The 25786-nt window shown below is 47.7% G+C and overlaps 2 protein-coding genes across 2 annotated transcripts; both read left to right on the top strand.

Moving 5' to 3' along the window:
* The first annotated feature begins 1028 nt into the window (after positions 1 to 1028).
* On the top strand, positions 1029 to 4266 carry Hoxd3 (homeobox D3). Its single transcript, XM_051167168.1, has 2 exons — positions 1029 to 1569; positions 3470 to 4266. Exons 1-2 carry the CDS (start codon positions 1029 to 1031, stop codon positions 4225 to 4227), a joined length of 1299 nt encoding a protein of 432 aa, XP_051023125.1. The 3' UTR covers positions 4228 to 4266.
* A 17455-nt stretch (positions 4267 to 21721) lies between these two features.
* Positions 21722 to 23244, top strand: Hoxd1 (homeobox D1). The gene is made up of 2 exons (XM_051166948.1): positions 21722 to 22376; positions 22694 to 23244. Exons 1-2 carry the CDS (start codon positions 21722 to 21724, stop codon positions 23029 to 23031), a joined length of 993 nt encoding a protein of 330 aa, XP_051022905.1. The 3' UTR covers positions 23032 to 23244.
* Positions 23245 to 25786: the final 2542 nt, after the last annotated feature.

The following is a 25786-nucleotide window of genomic DNA, read 5'->3' as shown; positions in this document are numbered from 1 at the left end:
TTTTCACTCATCTTCCAGGATGCCCTTTTAAAGGCAATAGAAGGACAAACCAAGGGGTGTAGGGAAATGTAGATGAAAGAAACATTTTTCAGCTTCAAAGTAAGTCTGGGAGTCTTTAAGTCTTTTTTTTTTTTTCCTTACCTCTCAGTTCCTCTACATTGTAGATTTCACAGTACTGCCCCACAAAACCAGCTGTGTGGATTCTCACCCTGCCATCCAAGTGGACTGTCTAGGTCTTCAAAAAAGATGGTGCAATTTTGAAACTAGGTTGGGAAGATACTTTTTGGAGGGAAGCTTTGGAAGCTGTGTGTGTGTGTGTGTGTGTGTGTGTGTGTGTGTGTGTGTGTGCAAACACTATGATTAGGGTTTGGAGGTGAGAGTTCCCACACAGCATTTCCAAATCAACCAACCAACCAACCAAACAAACAAAACAACCCCACCCAAAAAAACCCAAAACCACGCCCCCCCGGAAAAAAACACCAGGATTATCCAAAGACTGCAACCCATTCACCCATCTACTCAATAAGCATTTACTACACTTACTGCATGCAGAACAGTACACTGAATGTTAGGACTATGTAGATGAATAGAAACACAGCCCCTCTCTTTGAGGAGATCATAATGTAAGGGGAGAATCAGCCAGTCATAAATGTTTTCCCATGGCAATCTTGGAGAAAGACAGTTCTCCAAGAGAATCTTGAGGTGAAGGGGGCTGCCTCCTTGGGTTAAAGCTGAACTCAGGAGAAGGAAAGGTCTTTCCTTACATTTAGGAGAAACTCCCCAACTTTTTCAGGAGTTCATATAGACTGAGCCTCATAAAAACCCTTGTCCACCCTTCCACTTTGAGGTGAGTGGGAAGCCAAAGAGCCTGCTCTAGTCCTTCTGTGGTGGTTGATCTTGCCAGTGTCAGTCCCTCTAGGATCTCTCACTTTTCTTCTTGGCAGGTCACCTGGAGCCTGGGAACTGGCCCAGCTCTCTCAAGATTCAGCAGACACTGGCCTTGGTGGTGAAGGAGACAGTGGTAGTCAATGTTATTTGAGCAGGGTCAGCAGGCCCTGGAGCTTCCTGAGTGCACCATGCAGAAGGCTGCATACTATGAGAACCCGGGACTCTTTGGAGGCTATGGATATGGCAAAGCCACCGACACTTATGGCTACAGCGCTCCTCCTCATCAGCCCTACCCACCCCCTGCTGCTGCCAACTCCCTGGACAGTGATTACCCAGGTTCTGCCTGCTCCATCCAGGGCTCTGCACCTCTCCGAGCCCCAGCCCATAAAGGAACTGAACATGGGAGCTGCATGCGGCCTGGGGCTGGGAATAGCCAGGGCGGTGGTGGTGGCAATCAACCTCCTGGTCTGAACTCAGAACAGCAGCCACCACAACCCCCTCCTCCACCACCTACCTTGCCCCCATCTTCACCCACCAATCCTGGAGGTGGAGTGCCTGCCAAGAAGACCAAGGGTGGGCCCAATGCCTCTAGCTCTTCAGCCACCATCAGCAAACAGATCTTCCCCTGGATGAAAGAGTCTCGACAGAACTCGAAGCAGAAGAGCAGCTGTGCCACTTCAGGTAGCTCTCTGAGCAGATCATCCCTGGATCACTCCCTTCATGGGCCCCAAGAACCTATTGCCAGGAGCAAAGAGACTATAAGGGGCTATAAGGGCAAACTTACCAACAATACATCCAAACTCCCACTTGGGTAGAAATGCCTGTCCTTTTTAGTGACTTTGATTGGGTACATAGCCTTGCAGAAATAGGGCACCCTTTCGTTGCTGGGGCCATTGCTGGACTGGTCTCATGCTTATTAATAGCAAGGTCTTCCTTGTACTGGCCCATTATCTTTCCCTCCAGGCTGCTGACCATAACTCAGCTTCCTCTTCTACCCAGCAGCCCCTCAAACACGAAGATAGGCCGGGCTTAGTTGTGTACATCTACAATCCCACCACTAGAGGCTGAGACAGGAATAACTTGAGTTCAATGAGAGCCTGAAAAGCATAGTTAGTTCCTGGTCCCCCCATTCAGAGATCATTCTCAAAATAGAACACTAAGTTAAAAAAAAAAAAAAAAAGAAAGAAAGAAAAGAAAAGAAAAGAAAAAAGAAGAACCATGCCTAAATATGTTATAGACATTATCCATTTATTTTATTAAAATTTCCAAAGAACTCTGAAATAGATATGTGACAATATCCTCATTTCCCCCAGATCCCCAGATCCACCGAGGGGTGGACTTGGATCTAATGAATACAACATCAGGGCCTTCAAGGCATACCTGTGAGTCTTAGCCCCTCTAGGGTATCCATAACAGGGAAGAACATTTCTTTTAGGGGGGACAGAATAATCTGGAACAAGAGCAGCTGCCCCTTTCTCACCCTTGACAGGGAGAGCTGAGAAAGACTCCTCTTGGTCCATTGGTAGTTTGAAGGACCAGGGTCACAATGAAGGGCTGATGCCTTTCCATTGCTCAGATGGCTGCTTGCTTCTGGAAACGTTCTTGCTTTGTGTTCTTGTTGGGGGGGGGGCTGGGGGGTTATTTTCCAGGTCCAGAGCTAGTCTGAAGCCTGGGCTTTTATTTGTTATCAGGTCTCTGTTCTGCTGCCTGATGCTCCCCAGGCCGTTGCTCCTAGGGGAAAAGTGTCTTCCTGCCTGAAAGCTCCTTCCTCTGCCCCTCCCTCCCTAGCTCAGGCATAGGCCCTCCCTCCCAGGAGAAATCCATTTGTCTTCCCAGTGAAGGAGTGGACGAGCTGCTAGGGGTGGCAGGGGAGGTGAAGCCAGTGCTGAGCCTGCTGCTGCTAGCATTTGCCACATGCAGCATGCTTTCAGCCTGGCCTTGGGATCCCATAAAAGCCAAGGGCAGTATCGTGGTGTGTGTGTGTGTGTGTGTGTGTGTGTGTGTGTGTGTGTGTGTGTGTGTGTGTGTGTGTTCGCCTCCCTGCTTTTGGGTGAATCTGGCTGGAGTCAGGTGCCAAGACCCCTGCTCTCTCCTTTGCTCTGTGGACTGTTTGGCCTGTAAACAAACCAGGCAGGCTGGGCCTGGAGCTGCCTCTGATCCCTTCTCATTCCTGGTACCCAGCAGCAGAGGTTGGGAGGGACAGATGCTCAAAGAAGTCTGTCTCTCTTGCTAGGGAGTGTCTCCTGAGCTGCTTTTAGCCTCACAATCAAGTCCTTCATGGCCTTTGGGTTGAGATGGGTTAGGATGGAAGGGAAAGAAAAGGCAAGGGAGGGCAGAGATTACAGGGACAACTGACAGGTAGGCCTAGAAGTGTGTAGAATGAATGCTCCCTCAGACTTTGGCCTCTTTAAAAACAAACAAACAAACAATCAAACAAACAAACAAAAACCCCCTACTTTACTCTAGACTGGGGAGTGGAGGTGAGAGGAGAGGAGGAAAATAGAGACAGAGAAGCACCTCTATCCATTCTGAGGTTCCTTACTCCTCGCTCAGCACCCTCTATGTCTCCCTCCTTGCCCAGGAGATAACTGCGAAGATAAGAGTCCACCGGGCCCGGCATCCAAGAGGGTGCGCACCGCGTACACGAGCGCCCAGCTGGTGGAGCTGGAGAAGGAGTTCCACTTCAACCGCTACCTGTGCCGGCCGCGCCGCGTGGAGATGGCCAACCTGCTGAACCTCACCGAACGCCAGATCAAGATCTGGTTCCAGAACCGTCGCATGAAGTACAAGAAGGACCAGAAGGCCAAGGGCATCCTTCATTCTCCAGCAGGCCAGTCCCCGGAGCGCAGCCCACCTCTTGGAGGAGCGGCGGGCCACGTGGCCTACTCGGGCCAGTTGCCGCCGGTACCCGGCCTAGCCTACGACGCACCCTCACCGCCCGCTTTCGCCAAATCGCAGCCCAATATGTACGGCCTGGCCGCCTACACGGCGCCTCTCAGCAGCTGCCTGCCACAGCAGAAGCGCTACGCAGCCCCCGAGTTCGAGCCCCACCCCATGGCGAGCAACGGCGGGGGCTTCGCCAGCGCCAACCTGCAGGGCAGCCCCGTGTACGTGGGTGGCAACTTCGTCGACTCCATGGCGCCCGCGTCGGGGCCGGTTTTCAATCTGGGCCACCTCTCGCACCCGTCTTCGGCCAGCGTGGACTACAGCTGCGCCGCGCAAATCCCTGGCAATCATCACCACGGACCGTGCGACCCTCATCCCACCTACACAGATCTCTCGGCTCACCACTCCTCTCAGGGACGCCTGTCCGAGGCCCCCAAACTAACACATCTGTAGCGGTTACCGCCGGCCTGGCGCAATTACCTAGCTGGTTTTGGTGGCAGGGGTGGTGGTGGGGCGGGGCCCGAGGGGCAGCTCGGAGGACCCCCCTCCCCGATCTATCTGGCCTGGCCGAAGCCTCACAAGTGTGCTGGGCTTCCAGCGGCCGGCCGAGGGTGATGCGACTGGGCCTCCCCTCCTTCGGGTTACTCGCCATAAATCAGCCGCAAGGATCCTCCCCTGTAAACCTGACAGTGCCATATACTGCGGACCGAGGGACTCTAATCTGGTAATGGTGTCCCTAAGGTAAGTCCGAGACCCATCCGTGGCGGCGTGTCCTGAAGAGGGACTAGAGCCAGGAATATCCGGGGCCTGGCCCTTCCGTCTAGCTTAGTTTCAGAGACCATAATTTATAATGCTCCTTCCCCTCCTATAAAGATTGCATCGGACTAAAACAATCTGTATTTATTATTTGAAGCGAGTAATTTCGTTTCCCTGATTATTTATCCTCGTCTTAATGTATTTATATGTATATTTGTAGAATTCTTCAGCCGGGCCTAGGTACACGCTCCCAGACCTTGGGGGCCACATTTCACCTCTTTAGTCCCCTTGGTCTGAACTAGTTGAGAAAGTAGTTTTGAACAGTTGTAACCGTGGCTGGTGTTTGTAGTTGATATAAAGGATTGAGAACACAAATGGTCCTTCATGGGTAGAGTCAAGCAGCCCGGTGGCTCACGCTAGTCATTTCTCAACAGCCGAAGCCCTCACCACTCGACACAGCTTATTGATTTCAAATTGTCTGGTACTATTTGAACAAACATTTAGAATAAAAAATTTTTTTTCTCAGTTGGAAGTGTACCTGTGTTAATCACACACGTTTGCAGGCAGATATCACTCTGCCTTTATCCCGCTTGTAAGACCCCCCCCCAAAAGAGAACCCTCCAAAATATTTTATTTATTTGGAGCCTATTGTACAAATTGACATGGAGAAATTTGATTACATTAGAGCTATTAAGATTAAGTGGCAATGATTAAAGGACACAAACCTGGAACTAGTCTAAGTGGGGTGGGTTGCAATAGGGCTTTGACGAAGCAGCACCTGCAGGGCTCCTTTTACTTCTTTCTGTTACATGATCGTCACATGGGGGAGGGTGTCAATTTTTTGCATTAAATAATAAAAAAATTAGACTTTGGAAAAAACCCTGACAATCAAAGAAAAAGCGTAAGAGAAACAGGAAAAATGAAGCTAGGAAAGCTAAGGTGCGGCATTATAAACAGAAATGATCATGTAGAGGCAAGCACCCAGTCTTTTTTTCTCTAGGAAATGCTCTCGAATTTTTCCTTTGTAATGGTCAGTAGTTCACATCTAAAGAAAACAAACATCCTCCATAATGTAAAATAATAAAAGTTTCATTAATGGAATATAACACGTATAAACACCTTGTTTACTCTTGTTTCTTTGTGCAAAATGGGCAAAAAGTCTACAGAATTTATAATCGTTTTGTAAATATTAGTGTGGCTCTAGCTAGGGTCGGGCACTTACACCCACTTCTACAAAAGGGGGCACTTGGAATAAAGGCCTTCAGGCAAGGTTCAGTTATTTTGTATTTCAGCAAAGTTCGCCCACACATCTCTATTTGGCTTGGCAAATATGCAACTCCCACTACCAGCCTGGTGACACGAGGTGGAATTCCTATTGTGTGGAAATAACTTCTACTTCTCTAGTGGAGCAGCAATGTTTTCTACTCGGATGTTTGTGTTTTGCTCAGTAATGATGGCTCAAAATAATATTTAGTTTCCTTGTTCCTTTGTGCTGTTTTAAAAAAATGGCATGTTAGGCTGGGGGTGGGAGGGGATATCCTTTAGCTAAATTTGACTATCTGAGCAAGTATAAAGTATATATGTTGTAGAATTGTATCAACAGAATAAATGACTTCAATTGAAGGCATATTTTACCCACTCTTAAGGCTTAACATTGTTTTCTCGGGAACTTGCATTCATAGGCAGAATTTATAATTGTAAGAAATTATTTTTAGGCTATTAAGGAAATCAAAGAAGAACTAGCTGCCTTGTCGGGATCACAGCCACCTTTCTTAACTGGCTAAATAGTAAATAGATGAATTGTCAGGCTGTTTAGATTCAATCCGGCTTCTCTCATCTCTTCTTCATACCATAAATAATAATAAAAAATACATAATGCATCACGGCTCCAGGCGTTTCCCAGCGCGGTGTGTTACCGCAAGAGTATCTGCTGAGTCTGCGGGTGTCTGCAAAACCCCAAGTGTCATCTGTGGCTTAGGGTTTCATGGATTAGACTTTAAACAGTGTCTAGCCCGGCTGACATCAGCTTCCTCTCACACATAAGCTCTAAGGAAGTGTCAGGTTGGGGGCTCCCACTCTAGGCAGCCGCAGCCGCACAGGCCCAGCTGTGGAGTGAGGATATTGGAAGAGGGGGGAGGGGCCGCTTCGACCAACTCGGCCGCCTTCTGCCACCTCCTGAAGTTCTGGATACTTCAGAGAATTGCTTGGTTCTTTCATGCCTCTAACGTAAGTCACGTGATGGGCACACTCACTCCTAGGGTGGGTGGGGGCGGCGGCGAGTTCTGGGAGGGCGCACTCCCACGCGGCCGCCCGCCCGAGAGAGCTGGGCCCGCGGCACAACCATTTAAAACTTCATAAATTATAAACAAGCCGCCTTGGCCTTCGCCATAAATTCCGCTCCTCTTGAGCTTGCAATTAGTATTAGGAAGCACCGAAATCTAAACACAACCAAACGCTCTCTGAAGGGCCCAACTGCCCGAGGTTGCAAGCCTTTATTTATTTCCCGGTGCCACCCCTTCTGCACCCGAGGTTTGCACACAGTCACCTCCTCCCCCCGGCACCGCGGGCAGTACACACTCCGCTGGGTTCCCGCTCAGCCTAGGAAGGTCACAATAGCAGCTCTATCCGCGGAGGCGCCTGCAGCCTCCTCCCTCCTGGGTCTCAGAGAAGCAAAGAAAGAAGCGTGGGGGAGGGGAGCCTGGCCGGCAATGGCGTCCGGGTCTTAGGCCTCGGCTTTCGCTTCAAGGCTCGTGGCAAGACGTGGTGGAAGATGGCAAGGGAAGGGAATCGTAGCCCTAGCTTGTCTTTCACCCTAGACACATGCTCTGGGGCAGTGGAGCACTGAAACCTCACTGTCCGGTTGAGGATGGGGTCTACCCGAAGCCCACGTGCCTTTGTGCCAGCGGCTTTCTTTCTGGTCCTCTGCAGAGAAGGTCTTACCCACAGCAGGGGGCTATGGCAGAAGGGAGGGACACCCTGGCCTCTTCTGGGGGCGGGTGTTGGTCTTGGGAGGTCTTCCTCTTTTACTGAAGGGGAGGGGTGGCTTAGTTTTAGCCTTGGCCAGCCCTTCTGTTTCCCCTTAGCTTTGGGGGCATGTGGGGGTTGGGGGTTGGGAAGGTTGTGTGTGGATCCCCGTTAGATTAGAAGAACATCAGATCTGAAGGAAAGAGAAAGAGATCAGGTCCTTGAGCCTGGGTTTACGGGTGGTAGTCGTTTGGGCATTCCTGGTTGTTCAGGGTTTTCAGCCCAGGCCATCAAATGTGGATTAAAGTAGGATGACGGTAGAGGTGTGGTCCTGCTGCAAAACAGAGGTGGGGGTGGAGGAAGAGGGAAAGTTTTCCTTGCATCCCAGGAAACCTCAAGATCTATTCTGGAGTGGAATGCTTAGACCCAACTGAGCTGGCCTCGGGGGTAGGAGGTTGCTGTGGAAAGCCCTGGAGAGGAGTAGCCTGGACCACTGGTAAGGATGCAAGAGAGGAGGATCAAATAGACACCCTGCCTTCTGGCTCTCCGACCAGAACCTCATCCAGGGACCTGACAGAACAAAACCCACCTCTGATGGAGTCGCGAAGTTAGCCATCCATTTCTTTGTACAGGCTTTCAGATGGGAGACAGGGGAGGAGCATGCAGCTGGTACTCCCCCCTTTGGTCCAACCCCAAAGCCCAATCCCTCTATCAGCGAGCAAAATTGGTTTCTGAGGCCCCAGAGGCCGCTAACCTCGCTGAACAAGAGTTTTCCAATTTCTGTCTATAAGAACTACTAAAAGACAGTGATTTCCTGCACTAGCTACCATCCCTCCTCCCCACACTCTATACCACCCCAAAGGCCCTTGAGTGGAGAGCTCTTCTCAGCCCGTAGGCTTGGAAGGCCAGGCCCCCCAACTGTCGAGGTTTTTTTCATTAGCACCTGTAAAGAGGACGCTGGAAGTGGGTGTATGTTTGAATAACAAAGAAGTTAATTCTTCCAATAACAACTGCTCTCCTTATTTGAGTCCGCCCCCCCCCCAGGGGTGTGTACAAGCTTGTTTACACCTTCAATATTCAAAGGATTGTCACAGGTCTGTTTTGACTTTTCCAGGAGAATTTGGTTAAAATTTCCTTCCGAAGTCAAGAATTGGGAAATCTCGGTTTACAGGTCTAGGAAAATCCTCTTCATTTGCGAGTTCTTGACAAAACTTTGGTCCTTCTTTGAGAAACTTAAAGAAAATAACACAAGTTTATAAGTATGTGAGAGGCAGGAAGCCCATTACCTTCCCCCACACCCCCACCCCAGTTATTTTTTTCTCATCACTCTTGGGCATTGCAATTTCCCAGGCAGGATATATTTAGAACCTGGGCCAACAGACCTTTGGGTATTGGGACACTTAGCCAGTGGAGACTGAGCTGTCCCCGTCCAGCCTTATCTAACCCACATCTTTGAAGGCTAGCTCTTTTAGATTTTTCTCTCAGAAGGTCTGGAATGGACAGTTAAAAAAAAAGTGAATCCTCTGCCCTCTGTGACAATCCTTTGAATATTGAAGGTGTAAACAAGCTTGTACACCCCCCCGGGGGGGGAATCAAATAAGGGGAACAGTTGTTATTAGAAGGAAGAATTAACTTCTTTGTTATTCAAACATATACCCACTTGCATCCTCCTCTGTACAAGTGCTAAGGAAAAAAAAAAAGCCGTGTTAGGGCTGAGGGAAGCAGGTGACTGGAGAGGGCCATCGCTTATGCCTCATTGTTACCCTTGTTTCCTACTCCACTACAAATGTTCTTACCTTTGGGGTCCAAGGTCGGTGTCAACTGGATTTATAAACTTGGCCTGAAGCCCTTTCCTAAACATTTCCCTCAGGTCTGGCATCTTGCTTGTCAAGTTGCAAAGTTCAAAGACAATCCATTTTAGGTCAGGCCCAGGGTGAAGCAAACCGAACAGACTTCCCCCAAGGTGGAAGGTCCAAGGCACAAGGGTGCCACCATGCCACCCCATCCACTCCAGTCTGAGGGGTGGGAGCCATTGCACGTGTCTTCTTGTTCTACATCATGTGATAATTAATAAAAAAAAAAAACCAACCTAGGAGTTGAATTGATGGTAAGTAATTATGGTGGATGGTGGATGGTAAATACGTACTCTATCCTAAGCTGTACCCACAGCCTATGGCGAACTATCTTGACTGGGTCCTTTGGCTAGTTCTGGCTCATTTTTCAACAAGGTCTGGAAAAATCACCAAAGTGGGTTTTAGCATTAGAGAGGACCAGAGAAAGAGGAAACCCTCTTATGAGGCAGGATTCACGGAGAATTTTGGTACAGATACATAGCTGATGGACCACGGGAGCAGAGCCTTAACCCAGGCTGGGAGGGCTGTGGACAAGACCCTTTCTGAAAGAAGCGAGGCTGGAAGATCCTTTAATGGCTCTATTGTTCACAGCCTTGGCCTGCAAGTACAGTAGCCCTCCCCGCCTCCTTCCCAGAGCCGCTCAGTAAAGTGGGTCACACCAGGAGAGCTCTGGGGAGTTGGTCCCAGTGTCCCTCACTCCCGTACGCCATTCCTTGGAGCAGCGCCGACGCCAACCCTGCGCCTGGCAGGGAACACAAAGGAAGCTTCGACTCGGGACCCCGGACCTAGGGTCACTGTAAGCAGGAGGCTGGTATGGTTTCCAGTCTCAGAGTCCCAGTCGCCCGCGAGAACAATAGTCGCCGCCTGCCCGGGAGGTCGGGCGCTCAACACAAAGCTCGCTTGGTCCGCGCCGCCACGAGAAGCGGCCGCTGACCCGGCTACCGCCGCTGTCCGGTGTTCCCGCATCCACCGGGACAAACGGTGAGTTAATCACCCTACCGGCTGGCGACCGCGTCCTCTGAGCCCGCCCTGTAGGCGGGATGAGGAGTGGGGCTCCTCTGTGTGTGTCTGGGGTGGGGGTGGGGGGCGGGAAAGGTTAGTCCTATTAAGAGTTCATCAATCACCTGTTGTGCACTTTTTGCTCGACAGCGGTTCCTCCTACTTTGGAGCAAGTCTGGGCCAGCTGGGAGCCGACCAAAAACCGCAAGCGGAGGAGACGCTGGCGCTCTGGGTGAGCGCGACAAACAGCCCCACACTGGGTCACCAGCAGCGAGGACAGCGCTCCAGACACGCCTGAGGGTCGGGTCGGGGACGTCTCTGCGCGGCACCGGAGGGGAGGGCCACCACTCCCTCCAGAGCTCTAAGAGCAGCCCACTAGCAAGGACCTCGAAATTCTTCGCGTCAAGACAACCCGCCCCCGCCCCCCGCTAGCCTCTGACCTATTGTGACCCAACATTTCCCCGCCTACACCAGTGACACTCAACATAGGCGGCTCTATTCCTAGAGAGAGAATCTGAAGGCAGGACTAGAAAATTTCCAATGAATCAAGGTTTCTTATTGACCCCAAGTCAGCCTGCAGGGCCTCCATGCGTGGGAGTAAGTAGGTTAGGTCAAGGCTGCTATTGAACTTGGAGTAAACTTGAATGCCATTTAAAGTTACAATAAAAGTATGTTTCTTTCTCGTTTAATGTATCAAGACTCAAGTGTTTTTACATCAGCTCTTTGGAGGGTTCATTTTAGTAAAACCATAAAGGGAAGCTTGGAAGTTTCTAGGGAAGGTCGTGTATCTTGGAGTTGGTTGCAACAGGTGGGTCTGGGTGGAGTAGGTGGTGACACATTCCTATATGACTTCTGGAGTGGCAAGTGCTCTCTGTAAAGTCCCAAAGCGTTGGCCTAGTGCCCCTTGTGCTCTTTTCTCTGGTGGCACTGGCTGAAATGTTTCTTCAGTTGGGTGAGCTGCATTGCTTAGTCCTCATCAAAGTCTCAGCATTGTCCTCCATTCCCCCAGGCTCCTTCTTTGCTTCATTATTTTGGGTGGAAATTAGGTTATTTTGGAAAAATGTCCTACTACCAGTTTGCTTCAGGCAGAAAGTGAGGCAGTTAAGCCTCAACCCACTAAGCAATAAAAATACTATTCCAAGAACAAAAACAAAAACAAACAACAACAACAACAACAAAAACCCCCACAAAAAAAACCCAAAATACTAATCCTGCTGTTCTTGTTTTAGTTTGTTCCTTCCTCCTGATCATCCATCAAGACCACTGAGCAGTTCCTGTGTGCACTAGGCTGTGCTATGGGATACTAACAGTCTGTGCCTTCAATCTAGTGAGGGAGAGAGATCCTCCTGAAAACACTGTAGTGTCAAACCACTACAGTATTTTGGGTTCTTGAAGAGGTTAGAGTTTTTCAGGTCAATGAAGAAAGGACATGGCAGGCAGAGAAAGCAACTTGTGCAAAAAAAAAAAAAAAGAAAAAAAAGAAAAGAAAGAAAGAAAGAAAAGAGAAAGAAAAAGCAAGAATTGTTTGGAGTAGGGCACCAGGAGTGGGAAGAAAGTTTCTACAAGGTTTGAAGAAAGAAGTCTGGACCTCTCCTGGCAGCAGCAGCTGCTGAATCAGGTATTAAGCTGGGAGGAGAGGTTCCTTACCTGACTGGGGACACTGTATCTAACTGGAGAAAGGAGGTATTAGGTTTAGAGAAAGTAACAACCAGGTTGAGAAGAAAAGGCATTTAAGAGCTTGGACAGACAGGACTTGGCAATAAGCTGGGTGAGTAAAAGAAGAGCTGAGGCAATACTTCCTAACTTCCTGTTTTGAGGGCCTGAGTGGGAGTCAGGCCATTGATTCCAATGAGTAGAGGAGGAGAAAGACAATACAAGGGAAGGACTCTCCTGTGCTCAGTTCAGCTCTGCAGTGTTTTCCACTTCACGTTCATCAATGAAACAGGCATCAATAAAGATATCTACCTCATAGATGTAAGGGTGTGTGTGTGTGTGTGTGTGTGTGTGTGTGTGTGTGTGTGTGTGTTAGAATTGCTACCTTCCCCCAGACCCAAGCAAATGTTCTCTATAAAGCTAAAACCTAGGGGAAACATATGCCCACCCTCATCCTCCTGATCAATACTCAGGTCCTGGGTGGCCACAGAGAAATAAGTCCCAGGGAAATTAGAAACACCAACACCCTACTGCTTCCCTGATATTGAATCTAAGCTAATGGTTAGGGCGAGGTCAGATCAGATTACTAATCAAAGGCCCCTGCTTCCAGTGGGGTGCTCTCTGGAGAATTCACATAGAAATGTGGTCTTGGGATCAGACCACTAAAGAGGAGGTCTCTTAGCAGACTTCAAAAAGTGTGTGTGTGTGTGTGTGTGTGTGTGTGTTCAATACCGTGTCTATCGGAGGATGCTAAGGTGCCATATGTTTTGTGAGGAACAGTACAACACAGGAAAAGCTTTGGGCATCTGACCTTGGCCATTCACAGGGATGTGGCTACAAGTTGCTTGTCTTTTCTGTACTAGTTATCATCTGTGAAACAGATGAGATAAGAGGGGAAAAATGACACTTTGTGGGGTGCTGTAATGGTAAATAAAAGATGAAATTTTCTACTTATCAGATTAAAAAAAAAAAAAAGCCAAGCCTTTCATATCCCGACGATTTGGTAAGGACATAAGGAGACAGGAACTCTGATCAGTTAGTTACTTACTGAAATATAAGGTGAGTTTTTGTTTTGTTTGAGACAGGGTCTTGCTCAGACCGTGCTTTGTACTCTTTCTTTTAAAAAAGATTTATTTTATGTTACGTGTATGACACTTGTTTGACTGTAGACATGTGCACCACGTGCTTGGTGTCTAAGAATTTCATAAAAAGGTTTGAATCTCCTGGAAGTGGAGTTACAGACAGTTGCTGACTGCCACGCGGGTGCTAGGAATCAAACCGAAACCCAGGCCCTCTGGAAGACCAGAGACAGGGGCCTTTTGTTTTTGGTGTTTAGTTTGTTTGTTTTGTTTTGTTTTTGGAGACAGGGTTTCTCTGTGTAGCCCTGGCTGTCCTGGACCCACTTTGTAGACCAGGCTGGCCTCGAACTCACAGGAGGCAGGTGCTCTTAACCTCGGAGCCTCTGGATTGCACTCTGGATGCTTCTTCTTGAGAGCTGGAGTTACAGCCACGTGCAGCAATCACACCTCTCTCTACATTGTTTCACTTTTGTTGCTTAATTTTTTTTTTTTTGTTTGTGTGTTTTTGAGACAGGATTTCTCTGTGTAGTCCTGGCTGTCCTAGATTCCTTTTGTAGACCAGGCTGTCTTCGAACTCACAGAAATCCATCTGCCTCTGGCTCCTAAGTGCTGTGATTAAATGCCTGATCCAGCCACTACGGCCGGCCTTGCTTCCCTTTTATAAAGAGAAACTTAGCAAAATTCATTAAAGATGTCGGTGCATACACACTTTGACTCAGTATTCAAGTTTTTGTTGTTGTTGTTTTTGTTTTTGTTTTTTTGTTTGTTTGTTTGTTTGTTTTTTTGGTCCATTACAGGGTTTCTCTGTGTAGCCCCGGTTTCTTGGAACTCACCCTGTAGACCAGGCTGGTCTCGAACTCATAGAGATCCACCTGCCTCTGCCTCTGCCTCTGCCTCCCCAATGCTGAGATTAAAGCCATGCACTACGACCACCCACCTTCAAGAAATTTCTTAATGGGTAAAAATTGTATATGTATATTCTTTTTTTTTTTTTTTTTTTTTTTAGCAAAATCAACTTACACAGTGCACAGTAAAACAGTATAAAGTTTCAAAAGTTGGCGGGGATGCTCCGTGTGGACTTTGTACGGAAAGATCTTAAGATACAATAGAGGAAAAAGCACAAGTGTCACAGAGCCTGTCCAACAGGACACCATTGGGTTAAAGGTGTGGTGAGACATGAACTGTTCGTGTATAAAGTGCCTCTGAGGGGCTGGAGAGATGGCTCAGTGGTTAAGAGCACTGGCTACTCTCCCAAAGAACATGAGTTCAACTCCCATAACTGTCTCTAACTCCAAGGTCTGACACCCTCATACAACGCATATAAAATAACAAGCAAAGTTTTAAAAACGTGCCTCGGAAAAAATATTCATGAAATGAATAAAATTGTTTGCTTATGTGACGAGGGACCCGATGCCTGGGGACAGGGGTAGAAGAAAGACTTCACTGTATTCTCCTTTGAATGAGCCTGACAATTGTCAATTTAAAAAAGAAAGCAATTAGCCGAGGTAGTGGTGGCGCATGCCTTCAATCCCAGCACTCAGGGAGACAGAGGCAGGCCTGTGAGGCCAGCCTGGTCTACAGGACATCTGGGCTACACAGAGAAACCCTGTCTCAAAACACACACACACACACAAAAAAAAAGAATTAAAAAACAAATTACTTATTTAGAAAATAATGATAAAAATAATAATTACTATTATAATAGGTGCTGGGTATGGAGCCTCAGGGCCTTGTGAATGCCAGGCAAAACTCAATACCACTGAGCTACATCTCAACTGTCAAAGCAATGAATTAGGAGCTGAGAGATGGCTCACCAGTTAAGCGCACTGGCTGCTTTCCCAAAGCATCTGCATTTGATTCCCAGCACCCACACAGCACTTAACAACTGTGTCTGCAGTTGCAGGGGATATGATGCCCCTGTTCTAGGCTTTGTGGGCACTGTGCCCACGTGGTAAACAGATATATAGACAGACAGAAGATCTATATGCATACAAACACATTATGCAACAAATTATAAGTGGTTAATACATACATATCAAATTGGTATATGTTTTTGTGTATTCATATCTTTTAAAAATAGGACTACAAGGCATAGAGAGTTAGCCTAGTGTTTGAGGGCACTTGTTCTTCCAAAAGACTGGGCTGGGCGTGGTGGTGCACGCCTTTAATCCCAGCACTCAGGAGGCAGAGGCAGGTGGATCACTGTGAGTTCGAGGCCTGCCTGGTCTACAAAGTGAGTCCAGGACAGCCAGGCTAATACAGAGAAACCTTGTCTCGAAAACCAAACAAACAAACAAAAAACAAAAACAACAAAACAAAAAGAAAAAACAAAAACAAAAAGACTGGGGTTCAATTCCCAGCACCCATGTGGAGGCTTACAACCCTCTTGGACACCAAACATACAAATGGCATATAAACATGTAAAATAATAAAAATAAATCCTAAAAAACCGTGTGTGGTAACACACACCTTTTAAAAATATGAATACAACAGAAGAGAGTGGAAGGCTTTTCACAAATACTGTACAAAAGACAAAGCCAGAAATAGATTTGAAAATATAGCAACCCATCTTCTACATGTCAAACAAATAATGCCATGGAGAATGGCATGGTGAGAATAATTTTTTCCCGTCCTGGACAAGCATTCTACCACCAAACACACTCCAACCCTTTTGCTAAGAAAATTCATAGCATATGACAAAGGGTTAAAACATTCTAATAGGAACTTTAAAGCAAAGACAGGCCATTTTTTTTTTTTTTTTTTTTTTAGATTTATTTATTTTTAGGTATACAGTGTTCTGCCTGCATGTATGCCTGCAGGACAGAAGAGGGCATCAGATTACATTATAGATGGTTGTGAGTCACCATGTGGTTGCTGGGAGTTGAACTCAGGACCTCTGGAAAAGCAGTCAGTGCTCTTAACATCTGAGTCATTACTGCAGGCCAAGACAGGCCACCTTATGTTTGTTCCTGTTTGTACTCGCTCTACCCAATGGAATCCACTTAGGGTCATTTCTTGTGGTTCTTCCAGGGTTCTGATGATAGTCAACCTCTAAGTGAAACTTGAGGATCCCTTGCAGATTCATTTCTGCCTACTCTTGTTGGAGATTCAGGGTAGACTACATAAGTCTAAGACACAGGGTTAGCAAATATGTCTCAAAGGGAGAGAAGCTCTCCCAGAAACGAGGACATCTCCTTTGCCACTATTCTGCCTGGTCAGGATCGAGGGTGCCGTAGTGCCAGTGTGAAGAGATGGCTGTCTTAGCTCTTCCTTTGTCCAGACTGTAGGAAGACAATGGACTGGAAAGCACACCACTATCATTTTTGGTAGGATGGCATTCTCTTTCAGCTCCTGAGTAAAGTAACGTCCTCCCTAAAACCAAGGGTTTAACCCAGTCCACATCTAAGGTATCTTTTAGCTTTGCCCTCTTACACTGTGGAAGAGTGTAAGTTAGGCCAATGTCCATTTCACCCCTTCTGGATCTCTGAGGGTCAAACGCTCCTTCCAGATAACTTGGGAGAAGTTGAAGGCCCCATCCTCAGCCCTCTCTGTCTAACTTTGCTGAGGAGCAGAGGAAACACAGTTTACTTCCTACCCATTGGAGGCGAGCTAAGGGAATAACCAGCAGAATGTGGTCAGTCATCAGAAAAGACTAACTGCCTAGGAAAACTCGTGAGTTTCCTGATGACCACTTCTTCAAGATTTACTTCTTTGTGTTATTCATTACCGACGAATATACTTGTGTCTGTGTACATAGAAGCGCACATGGGTGTGTGGTGCCCAAGGAAGCCAGAAAAAGGAATTAGATCCTCCGAAGCTGGAATTACAGGCCACTGTCAGTTGTTCAACGTGAGTCATGGGAGCTGAACTCAGGCCTACAAAAGCAGCAAGCATTCTTTTGTTTTTGTTTTTTGAGACAGGCTTTCTCTGTGTTAGCCTCGGCTGACCTAGACTCGCTTTGTAGACCAGGCTGGCCTCGAACTCACAGAGATCTGCCTGCCTCTGCTGGGATTAAAGGTGAGAGCGCCACCACACCCAACTGCAGCAAGCTCTCTTAACCTCTGAGCTCTCTGGCCCCAAGTGAGCGCATCTGTAAGGCATTTTCTGGAGCTGTAGACCGTAGACCATGGAGACGTAAGCTTGACCCTTGACATTGGTTTTTCTACACTGCTATGCAACACACTTGAAGACCCTGTTTGGGTACGCTCCTGTCAGCTGGCCAGGTGACACTGCTCCTTCACTCTGCTCACCCCAGAAGCGTTTCCTGTCTGCTCTGTTCCCCCAGCTCCTAATTCCACAGCAGAAAATTTCAAAGTGCGGTTTTGAGTATCTGTGGTAAGATCACCCAAGAGGCTTGTTAAAAATAAATATTCCTGCTGCAGAGGTGTCTCAGTGGTTAAGAGCATTGTTTGCTCTTCCAGAGGACCCGGGTTCAGTTCTCAACAGCATCCACATGGCAGCTCACAATTGTCTGTAACTACAGTTTCAGGGGACCCAACACGCTCACCTGGACATGTAGGCAGAACACCAATGCACATAAAAATAAATAAATCTTTTTAAAAAATTCAAAACCAACTTACTTTTCATTTTAAGCCAGACAATGATGATGCACGCCTTTAACCCCAGCACTCAGGGAGGCAGAGGCAGGCAGATCTCTGTGAATTCAAGGCCAGCCTGGTCTACAGAGTGAGTTTTAGGGAAGCCAGAGCTAAAACAGAGAAACTCTGTCTTGAAAAACTGAAAAAAAAAAATTCCTTAGCAGGACCTGTTGGGCTAAAATCTCCAGTAGTAGGCCAATGAAAGTGTACTTGTAGGCAAGCCAATGGGGGTGGGGTGTGGTGGGCACGGGGGTGGGGGGGGGGGGGTGGAGGACCCTTTCACAGGGGCCCTTTAAGACCATCGGAAAATGTAGATATTTACTTTATGTTTCATAACAGAGCAAAATTACAGCTATCAAATGGCAACAAAATAATTTTATAGTTGAGGGTCACCACAACACGTATGAAGAATTGTATTAAAGGGTCGCAGCATTAGGAAGGTTGAAAACCACTGCTCTATGGTGATTCCAATAAATGCAAAGCAGTATTAGTGTCAATAATCTGAGGATACTCTTACTTAAGCTAGTGCTAAACAGTGGTAGCGTATATCACTGTTTCTGTTCTCTTTGTTCTGTGGTGTTATCTCTGACCAACAGACATTTATTAAATGCCTATAGTATGTCAAAAGCTGGCTTGGCCCATGAGTCTCATCTGCAAGACTCAGGGATAGGCACGCCATTCAGCTGTTTCCTTAGAGAGGGTCCTGTGATCAGACTGCTAAGACGTTCACAATTCCTGTGTTCAGGACCTCTTCATCTCACCTCTGTCCTTTGATGGTTGAGACACTTGAGAGAACTGTTTCCTAGTTATTTTCTCTTGGTCTGGTATAAAAGAGAACATCTTGACTCTCTTAATTTACTCCCCCAGGTCATCTTTTCTGCTTTGGATCTGTGGAGCTAGGAGTTTGCTCTGAAGTATCTCAGAGGGCTAGCACAGTGGTGTTTATGGAAGAGGGTGCCCTGGCGTTTCTTAAGATCAACTTTAAGCACAAGAAGACAGGGCCACCAGGAGCCACTGATTCTTTCAGAAAAGAAGCATGCTGTTGGAATGGGAGAGAAAGGTAGTGGGGGAGGGTGGGAATGTGGTGAGCACACGGGCTATTTCAAAGCATTCCTACATCAAACACACCCTGGCAATCAGGCCTCTCTGCTGTCACCTCCCATGGAGAATCCACAGCACCAAGACTCAGAGGGGCAAGTGGCCTTTGAAAATTCATGACTTGAACAACTATTAAAATTTGTGAGATCTCCCCACCCCCACCTCATATTCTGTGAACATTAGAGACAAACTCGGTAGTTACTAAAAATATCCTCTATTCACTTATTTTTATGCACATTTCCCCAAATAATATCTTAATATCTTCCAATTTCTCCTCAGATAATTATAAAGTATGATCTGGGAATACAGTGGCTGAGCGCTAGTGTAGCCTGTGTGAGGTTTGGGTGTTCTCTCTCTCTCTCTCTCTCTCTCTCTCTCTCTGTCTGTCTGTCTGTCTGTCTGTGTCTCTCTGTGTGTGCGTTTGTCTGTCTGTCTTTGTTGTTTGTCTCTCATGCACACATGGGGGAGAGAGAGAGGCAGAGACAAAGAGAAAGAGACAGAGACAGAGAAAGACAGAAAGAGACAAAGAGACACAGAGAGAGACAGAGAGAGGAGAGATATGTAGTAGACTTAAAGTAAAGCAAATGAAAGTAGAATGAATCTTGTCAGCAGTGAATCTTGTTTCTTTGGGTTAAGGACATAATTAAATGTCCTTACCTAGCACAGATGGCAAACATATAATGAATTTGGGCTTGGCTTCCAACAAATGCTAAGTAACCCACCTCAGGGGCTGAGGATGCAGCTCAGGGGAAAAGTGCTTGCTTAGCACACGCCAGGCCCTGGGTTGGGTGCCCAGCATAGCAAAACCAGAATAAAAGAATCAAGTCTGGAGTGAAGACAGCAATCTGAGCTCTGAAGCATAGGACACCCTTAAGGACTCAAAAGCTAAAAGAAGAGCGAATGACAAACAGACCATAGCTGTTTGTTGTGGGTTTGTCACGGAACTACAGTTGGGTCTGGACAAATATTGAACCCTACCACAACGCCCCCCCCCCACTTCTGATGTCCACTCTCAGCACAACCATGAAAACAACAACAACAACAAAAATAGCAACAGCTACTTCATTTAATTTATATATATATATATATATATATATATATATATATATATATTAGTATACTTTCTACTTTAAGCAAAGACAAAAGTCTTCAAAAATTCACTTCAGGAAAAGCAAATAACGCAGAACTTTAGGAGGAAGGTGTACTTTCAGTGGGATTCTACTTCCCACTCAATTCGAAGGACCCTGCATCCCTTGTAGATTTGTGCTCAGTAACCTGTCATCCTTCTGTTCCTAACTCTCAGCCTCACCCTTCAGCCTTCAGCCTCACCAGCTCAGCCCCATAAGCACAACACCCTTTGGGTGTAGCTTTGTTTACCTACAAGTCCACACCGCTGAAAGGGGCTCACTCCCTGGACATGATGCCTGAGAGTGGAATTTTAGGCAAGGGCTCAATCACTCATTCATAACAAGTGGATCCACAAAGCAGTAATACAAGCCTACTCGCCATAACTTAGAGCCTGCAATAATAGCTCAGGTTTTCAAGGGCACTTGAATAAACTAAGAGCGTCAGACCCTTTAGACTCGTCACTACCCAGGCTTGTAGGAACCCACCTTCATTTACTTTAGGTGGCAGTGTGTAAATGAGCTGTATTTATTTAGCTTGGTAGTTTCCCACTGCCGTAAAGAGGAAAACATGAAAAGAAATGCTTAAGGAAGTTGGAAAGTTTGTCAATGTAAAGCCTGTCTGTATAACCCACGTACTCTTCGTTTCCTGTGCCAATTGCACTTTTATTTCCCGTCTCTCTACACTCAGTAAACAAAACCATATTATCAAGGGAGAGAAGTGAGCCCATTAACATCGCGAGCCCTCAGATTTCACTCGCAAGAGACGACGCAGCACTTATCTGATGGAACAGAAGCTTTAATTGCCTTAAGGTACAAGCCAGTCCAAACCTCTGAGATCTGACCAGTCCCCAAGATGCCTTTGCTCCCTCCAGCCAAGCGTCTCTTTCAAAGCATGTGCAGCGCGCGTGCCAGCCTCTCAGATAGTTCACAGGAGCCTTTCTGTCACAGGGTGGATTTTGTTTTTTGTTTTTTTTTTATTCTGATGACCTCGTCAGAGGGAAAATCCGACTTCTTTCCCACGAGACAGAAACTTATTTTCTGCCTAAATCAACACTGACACTGCAAACATTCATTCTCACCAGGTCGCCAAGAATTGGAAGGGAAACTGAAGGGAACGGATGCTAGTGAAAATAATTTCATTCCCGTCCTAGGAGGTTCCAGGAGTCGTCCTTGAGGCAGAAAAGAGGTTGAAAAGGCAACATCTTGCTTTAGGTTTAGGACAGGAGTGATTCCTGGGCCAAGAAAACCCGAATGCTCCCAGGAAGTGGGGGGCGGGGGGAGTAGGAGGCAAGAGTAACTTGACCTTCTCAGGAGGACTGGGTAGAGTCCCCGCAGCGCAAAGACAAAACTCCTACCCAGCCCCCTCCAAGTCTACCCCGCTGGTCCCAGGGGTTGGGGCTGGGGGTTCAGAGAAGGACCATCCCTGACCTGTGGTTGCATCCCTTGCCCTTTCTCCTCCCGCAATACCTGTCCAGGGAGCGGGTGTCCAGGACTCTTGCCCCGCCCTTCCCAGGCCGCTCTGGACCGGAGCCGCTCTACCCGGGCCTGGGCGGAGGCTCTCCCGCAGCTCAGGCTAAATTGGCCTTGGGGCAGGAGCGAGGAACCGCACTCAAGTCCGACCGGGCCAGTGCGGGGAAGGCGCCGATTGGCCGCCTGGTGCCACGTGGCCATCGCTGCCGGTATATGAGGCCAGTATTTACCTCGGGCTCGCTCGCCTAATGGCTCGGCGAGGGCAGCGAGGGTAGCGGGAAGGCGGAGCTGCGCGGACCTGCAGGGTGCGGCAGGGCCGGGACCGCGGCTTGCGTCCTGTAGAGCGAGCCATGAGTTCGTACCTGGAGTACGTGTCGTGTGCCAGCGGCGGCAGCGGAGGGGTAGGCGCCGACGTGCTGGGCTTCGCACCCAAGTTCTGCCGCGCCGACGGGCGCCCCGTGGCCCTGCAGCCCGCCTTCCCCCTGGGCAGCGGCGAAGGCGCTTTCCTAGGCTGCCTGCCCCTGGCCGCCGCCCGGTCCGCGCCGTCGCCCCCCACACTTCCCGCGCAACCCCCGGACCCGCAACCCGCCGCGCCCCGATACTCGCCCTGCACCCTGGAAGGCGCCTACGAGCGGGGCGGCGCACCTGCTTCTGCGCCAGCTGCAGACTACGGCTTCTTGGGGTCCGGGCCAGCGTTCGACTTCCCAGGCGCACTTGGAAGAGCGGCGGACGACGGTGGGGCGCACGTCCACTATGCCACCTCGGCGGTCTTCTCCAGCGGAGGATCTTTCCTGCTCAGCGGCCAGGTGGACTTCGCTGCCTTTGGAGAGGCTGGCCCCTTCCCTGCATGTCTCAAGGAGCACGCGGACGGCCACCCGGGGCCCTTTAAGACTGCATCCCCGGCCCCCGGAGCCTGCCCCAAGCCCGCTTCTCCCACCTCCGGCCTCCCGGCGGCCTTCAACACTTTCGAGTGGATGAAAGTGAAGAGGAACGCCCCCAAGAAAAGTAAGGAGGTGGGCGCTGGAGGGAGGCAGCAGGGGTCGGGGCGAACCTCCTCCATCCTGCAAAGCCAGGAGCATGTGGCCGCCGGGCCACTGGATAGAGCTTCTGCCCCTAAGCGATCAGAGCCCTGGGTCAGAAAATGCCCCAGGCGCTGAGAAAATTAGGACAGAGACGCTCACTAGAGCGCTTCCTCTGGTATAGCTCTGTCTATCACTCAGGAGGGCCGCGCTAGGACTTTGATTCTAATTCTTAGCCCCACTGGATAGTTCCAGCATCCCCCCACTCGCCCCACTGACACCTTCCTTGTCTTTAAGTCGCAGGCAAATTCTCCGAATACGGAGCCGCAAGCCCCTCCAGTGCCATCCGTACGAATTTCAGCACCAAGCAACTGACAGAGCTGGAGAAGGAGTTTCATTTCAATAAGTACCTAACTAGAGCCCGACGCATCGAAATAGCCAACTGCTTGCAGCTGAATGACACCCAGGTCAAAATCTGGTTCCAGAACCGTAGGATGAAACAGAAGAAAAGGGAACGAGAGGGGCTTGTGGCCACAGCTGCCTCTGTGGCGTCCCTTCAGCTTCCCCGGTCAGAAACAAGTCCCGGCAAATCTGGCAGGAACCTAGGAAGAAGCCCTTCTCAGTGTCCAGAACCTTCCTGAGGCTGAGGACCTTTGGCCTACAGAAGTCACAGACTGCCCCCACCCTTGTATAGACTTAGGAGCTCAGTTCCGGCTGAGGGTGGGTGTGGGCAGAATTAGTACAGGTTTTACTTGGCAAAGGAACTGTCTAAATTGCCTTCTGAGTTCCAGAGGCTGCGTATAGAGATATTATTTTGATATCTCTTATTTGCATATTAATTTTGCCTTGTCAGGGAAAAGGTGTCTAGCTCCCAGCCTATATGCTGCTTTGTTAGTGATGGACAATTCTTGGGTGCAGAGTGGCAGGCCTTCTTAGATGTTGAATTCTGTCAACCCTCTGATGTGGCCAGAAAAGCACCTCTCTGAAGTTATTTCCGTTTTAATTTCCAGGACAGACTACATATATTCAGCTTCTTGGGATGACCAAAGATGGTTAGGGTCTCCTTGACGTAGCTAAGCTACTTCAATGGTGATCGCCATGTTGCACTCCAGTTTGTTTGTTTGTTTAAAGTGGCTCCTACCTCTTGATGTGCCTGAGTGAAGATACAATCGCTGTTTAATTAGTAGCTGAACAAATCCACAGGGCGGATAGGGGTTAGACCCTGAATTGTACCTTGGCATCAGTTACCCAAACTCCAACTGTAAATATATACAGTATGTATATTTTTGAAAGATTTGCTTGCAGTGACCCTGTATATGACATTTAATGTCATGCATAGCATGTAAAGGTTTTGACTTTTTGGTAATAAAAGTTACAGAATATACTATTCTCTGCCTTTTTTTTTTTTTTTAAACCACCTCTTTCATTTTGATTTCTTAAGCTGATTCAGTCTCCTCCATCTGAAATGGCTTGACTGTAATAAAATGGGAATTTGTTTACATTTGTAACCTAAAAGTACCACCACCTCTTCCTCCTCCTTTTCTTCTTCTTTGTCTTTTGAGAAGTTTCTCTGTGTGGCCCTGACTACCCTGGAACTCACTCTGTAGACCCAGCTGTCTACAGATTCTGAGATCTGCCTGTCTCTGCATCCCAAGTGCTTGGATCAAAAGTATGTCATTATGACTGGCGGAAGTAACACTTCTTACAGGTTATATGTGCAAAACAAATTATCTATTATCATCTGGGTAAATCAGGTAGAAAAGTACTCTGCTAAATTCAAAATACCTAAGGAAGTAATTGGCCTACCTTAGATTTAGTGGATATACACATTAACTCCAGAGACATTTGGGGAGATTTGCTGTCCTCACAAAAGGAGGAGGAAAGGTGACAGGAAAACTTAGTTTCTTCATCCTTCTGTGTTTTCTGAGAAAAGCATCTTCTCATAAAAAAACAAAAAAACACAAAAACAAAAAACCTCTCAGTGACCTATTTCCCATCTCCTGTCAAGGGTCATAAAGGAGGCTGGGAGAGGCAGATAATAAGAGCATCCCTTTCCTAAAACCTAAATCAAGCTCTGGCTCAGAACACAGGGTACTTGTCTGGTTTTGTTTGTTTTAGTTTTAGAGACAGGGTTGTGCAGCCCTTGGTGTTCTGCACCTTGCTCTGTAGTCCAGGCTGTCCTCACACTCACAGAGATCCACCTGCTTCTGCCTCCTGAGTGCTGGGATTACAGGTGTGCACCACCACTGCCTGTTTTTAATAGTGGAACATTTTCAAATTACTTGTCTGTTTTAAACAGTTGAATACTTTCAAATTAATTTCTTAGGAGAGGTACAATTTGAAATCTGGCAAGAAGGTAGATTAAAAACACACACACACACACATACACACACACACACACACACACACACACACACACACACACACACACACAAAACCCGTTACTCTTATTTTCACTCAGCCTCCCTCCTCCAGAAGGTGCCCACAGTCAGCCTCCCGTGTTAGCTCATATTCATCTAAAAGTATGAAGAAAAATGCAACACAAACACATAAGAGCAAGTGGGTGCTTCATACAATTATCAAGTTAGGGCATTTCCCCTGCTTCATGCCCATTTCCATGTAGTCCAGCAGAAGGCTTAGAGATGCAAGTGAGTCACACCAAACCCTGCTCCACCATGCTTCTAGACTTCAGTATACATGCATTCCAGCTGTAGTCATTTACAAGTCTAAACAAAAGTGGGAGATTTCTTTTCTTGACCAAGAACAAGGTGATAGTTGTGTTGGGAATTTGAAATTACATTTGAATTCTTGTCCTTTCACTTACTATTTACTGGAGTTAAAGTAATACCAGCTCTAGCAATCTCAGCTGATGGGGTGGGGGGCAGCGTGAGAGCACTTTAAAAGTAGGCCCATCAATACTGTTCATACATTTTATTATCTGCCCCTCAATACCTTGATGTAATCAGATATTGCTGAAAACAGCTGCTTCCTCTCTTCGATCTGCAGCTCTTTGAACAGACTTGTTAGAAGTCCTACTTATCTGCTCCTTTTTAGTCACCTCTAGAATTTCCTGCTGCGGCCTTTGACATGACAATGTTTCCTTTTTGACAAGCATTGAAATACCTAAACAAAACCAAATGCCACACTTGGTCATTTCTTCAGTCTACCACCCATTCTCTGACAAAGTAAAGCGTCTCCTCATGAAGCTGGCCCTAGCTCTTAACAGCCCTGATGGATGCTTTCCTTGATGAAGGTGGCTATTTTGACATTCATATAATGCTGGTCTATGAATCAGGCCAATATTAGCTATTTTTGACCAACCCCAGGGATCTTTAAAAGCTTTCTTAATGCAGATCACTATACAGCTATATTCAGTATTAGGAAGAGTCCTGGCTG

This window comes from Acomys russatus, chromosome 24, assembly GCF_903995435.1.
Source record: "Acomys russatus chromosome 24, mAcoRus1.1, whole genome shotgun sequence".
Classification (NCBI taxonomy): domain Eukaryota; kingdom Metazoa; phylum Chordata; class Mammalia; order Rodentia; family Muridae; genus Acomys; species Acomys russatus.
Note: the sequence above shows the minus strand (reverse complement) of the source record. Positions and strands in the feature narration are given on the sequence as shown.

Excerpts from the sequence above, each read along its gene's own strand:
- Hoxd3 (XM_051167168.1), top strand. The coding sequence starts at position 1,029 with ATGTTATTTGAGCAGGGTCAGCAGGCCCTGGAGCTTCCTGAGTGCACC. Across the intron at positions 1,570-3,469 it reads GAGCAGCTGTGCCACTTCAG|GAGATAACTGCGAAGATAAG; the intron begins GTAGCTCTCTGA and ends CTCCTTGCCCAG.
- Hoxd1 (XM_051166948.1), top strand. The coding sequence starts at position 21,722 with ATGAGTTCGTACCTGGAGTACGTGTCGTGTGCCAGCGGCGGCAGCGGA. Across the intron at positions 22,377-22,693 it reads GAGGAACGCCCCCAAGAAAA|GCAAATTCTCCGAATACGGA; the intron begins GTAAGGAGGTGG and ends TTTAAGTCGCAG.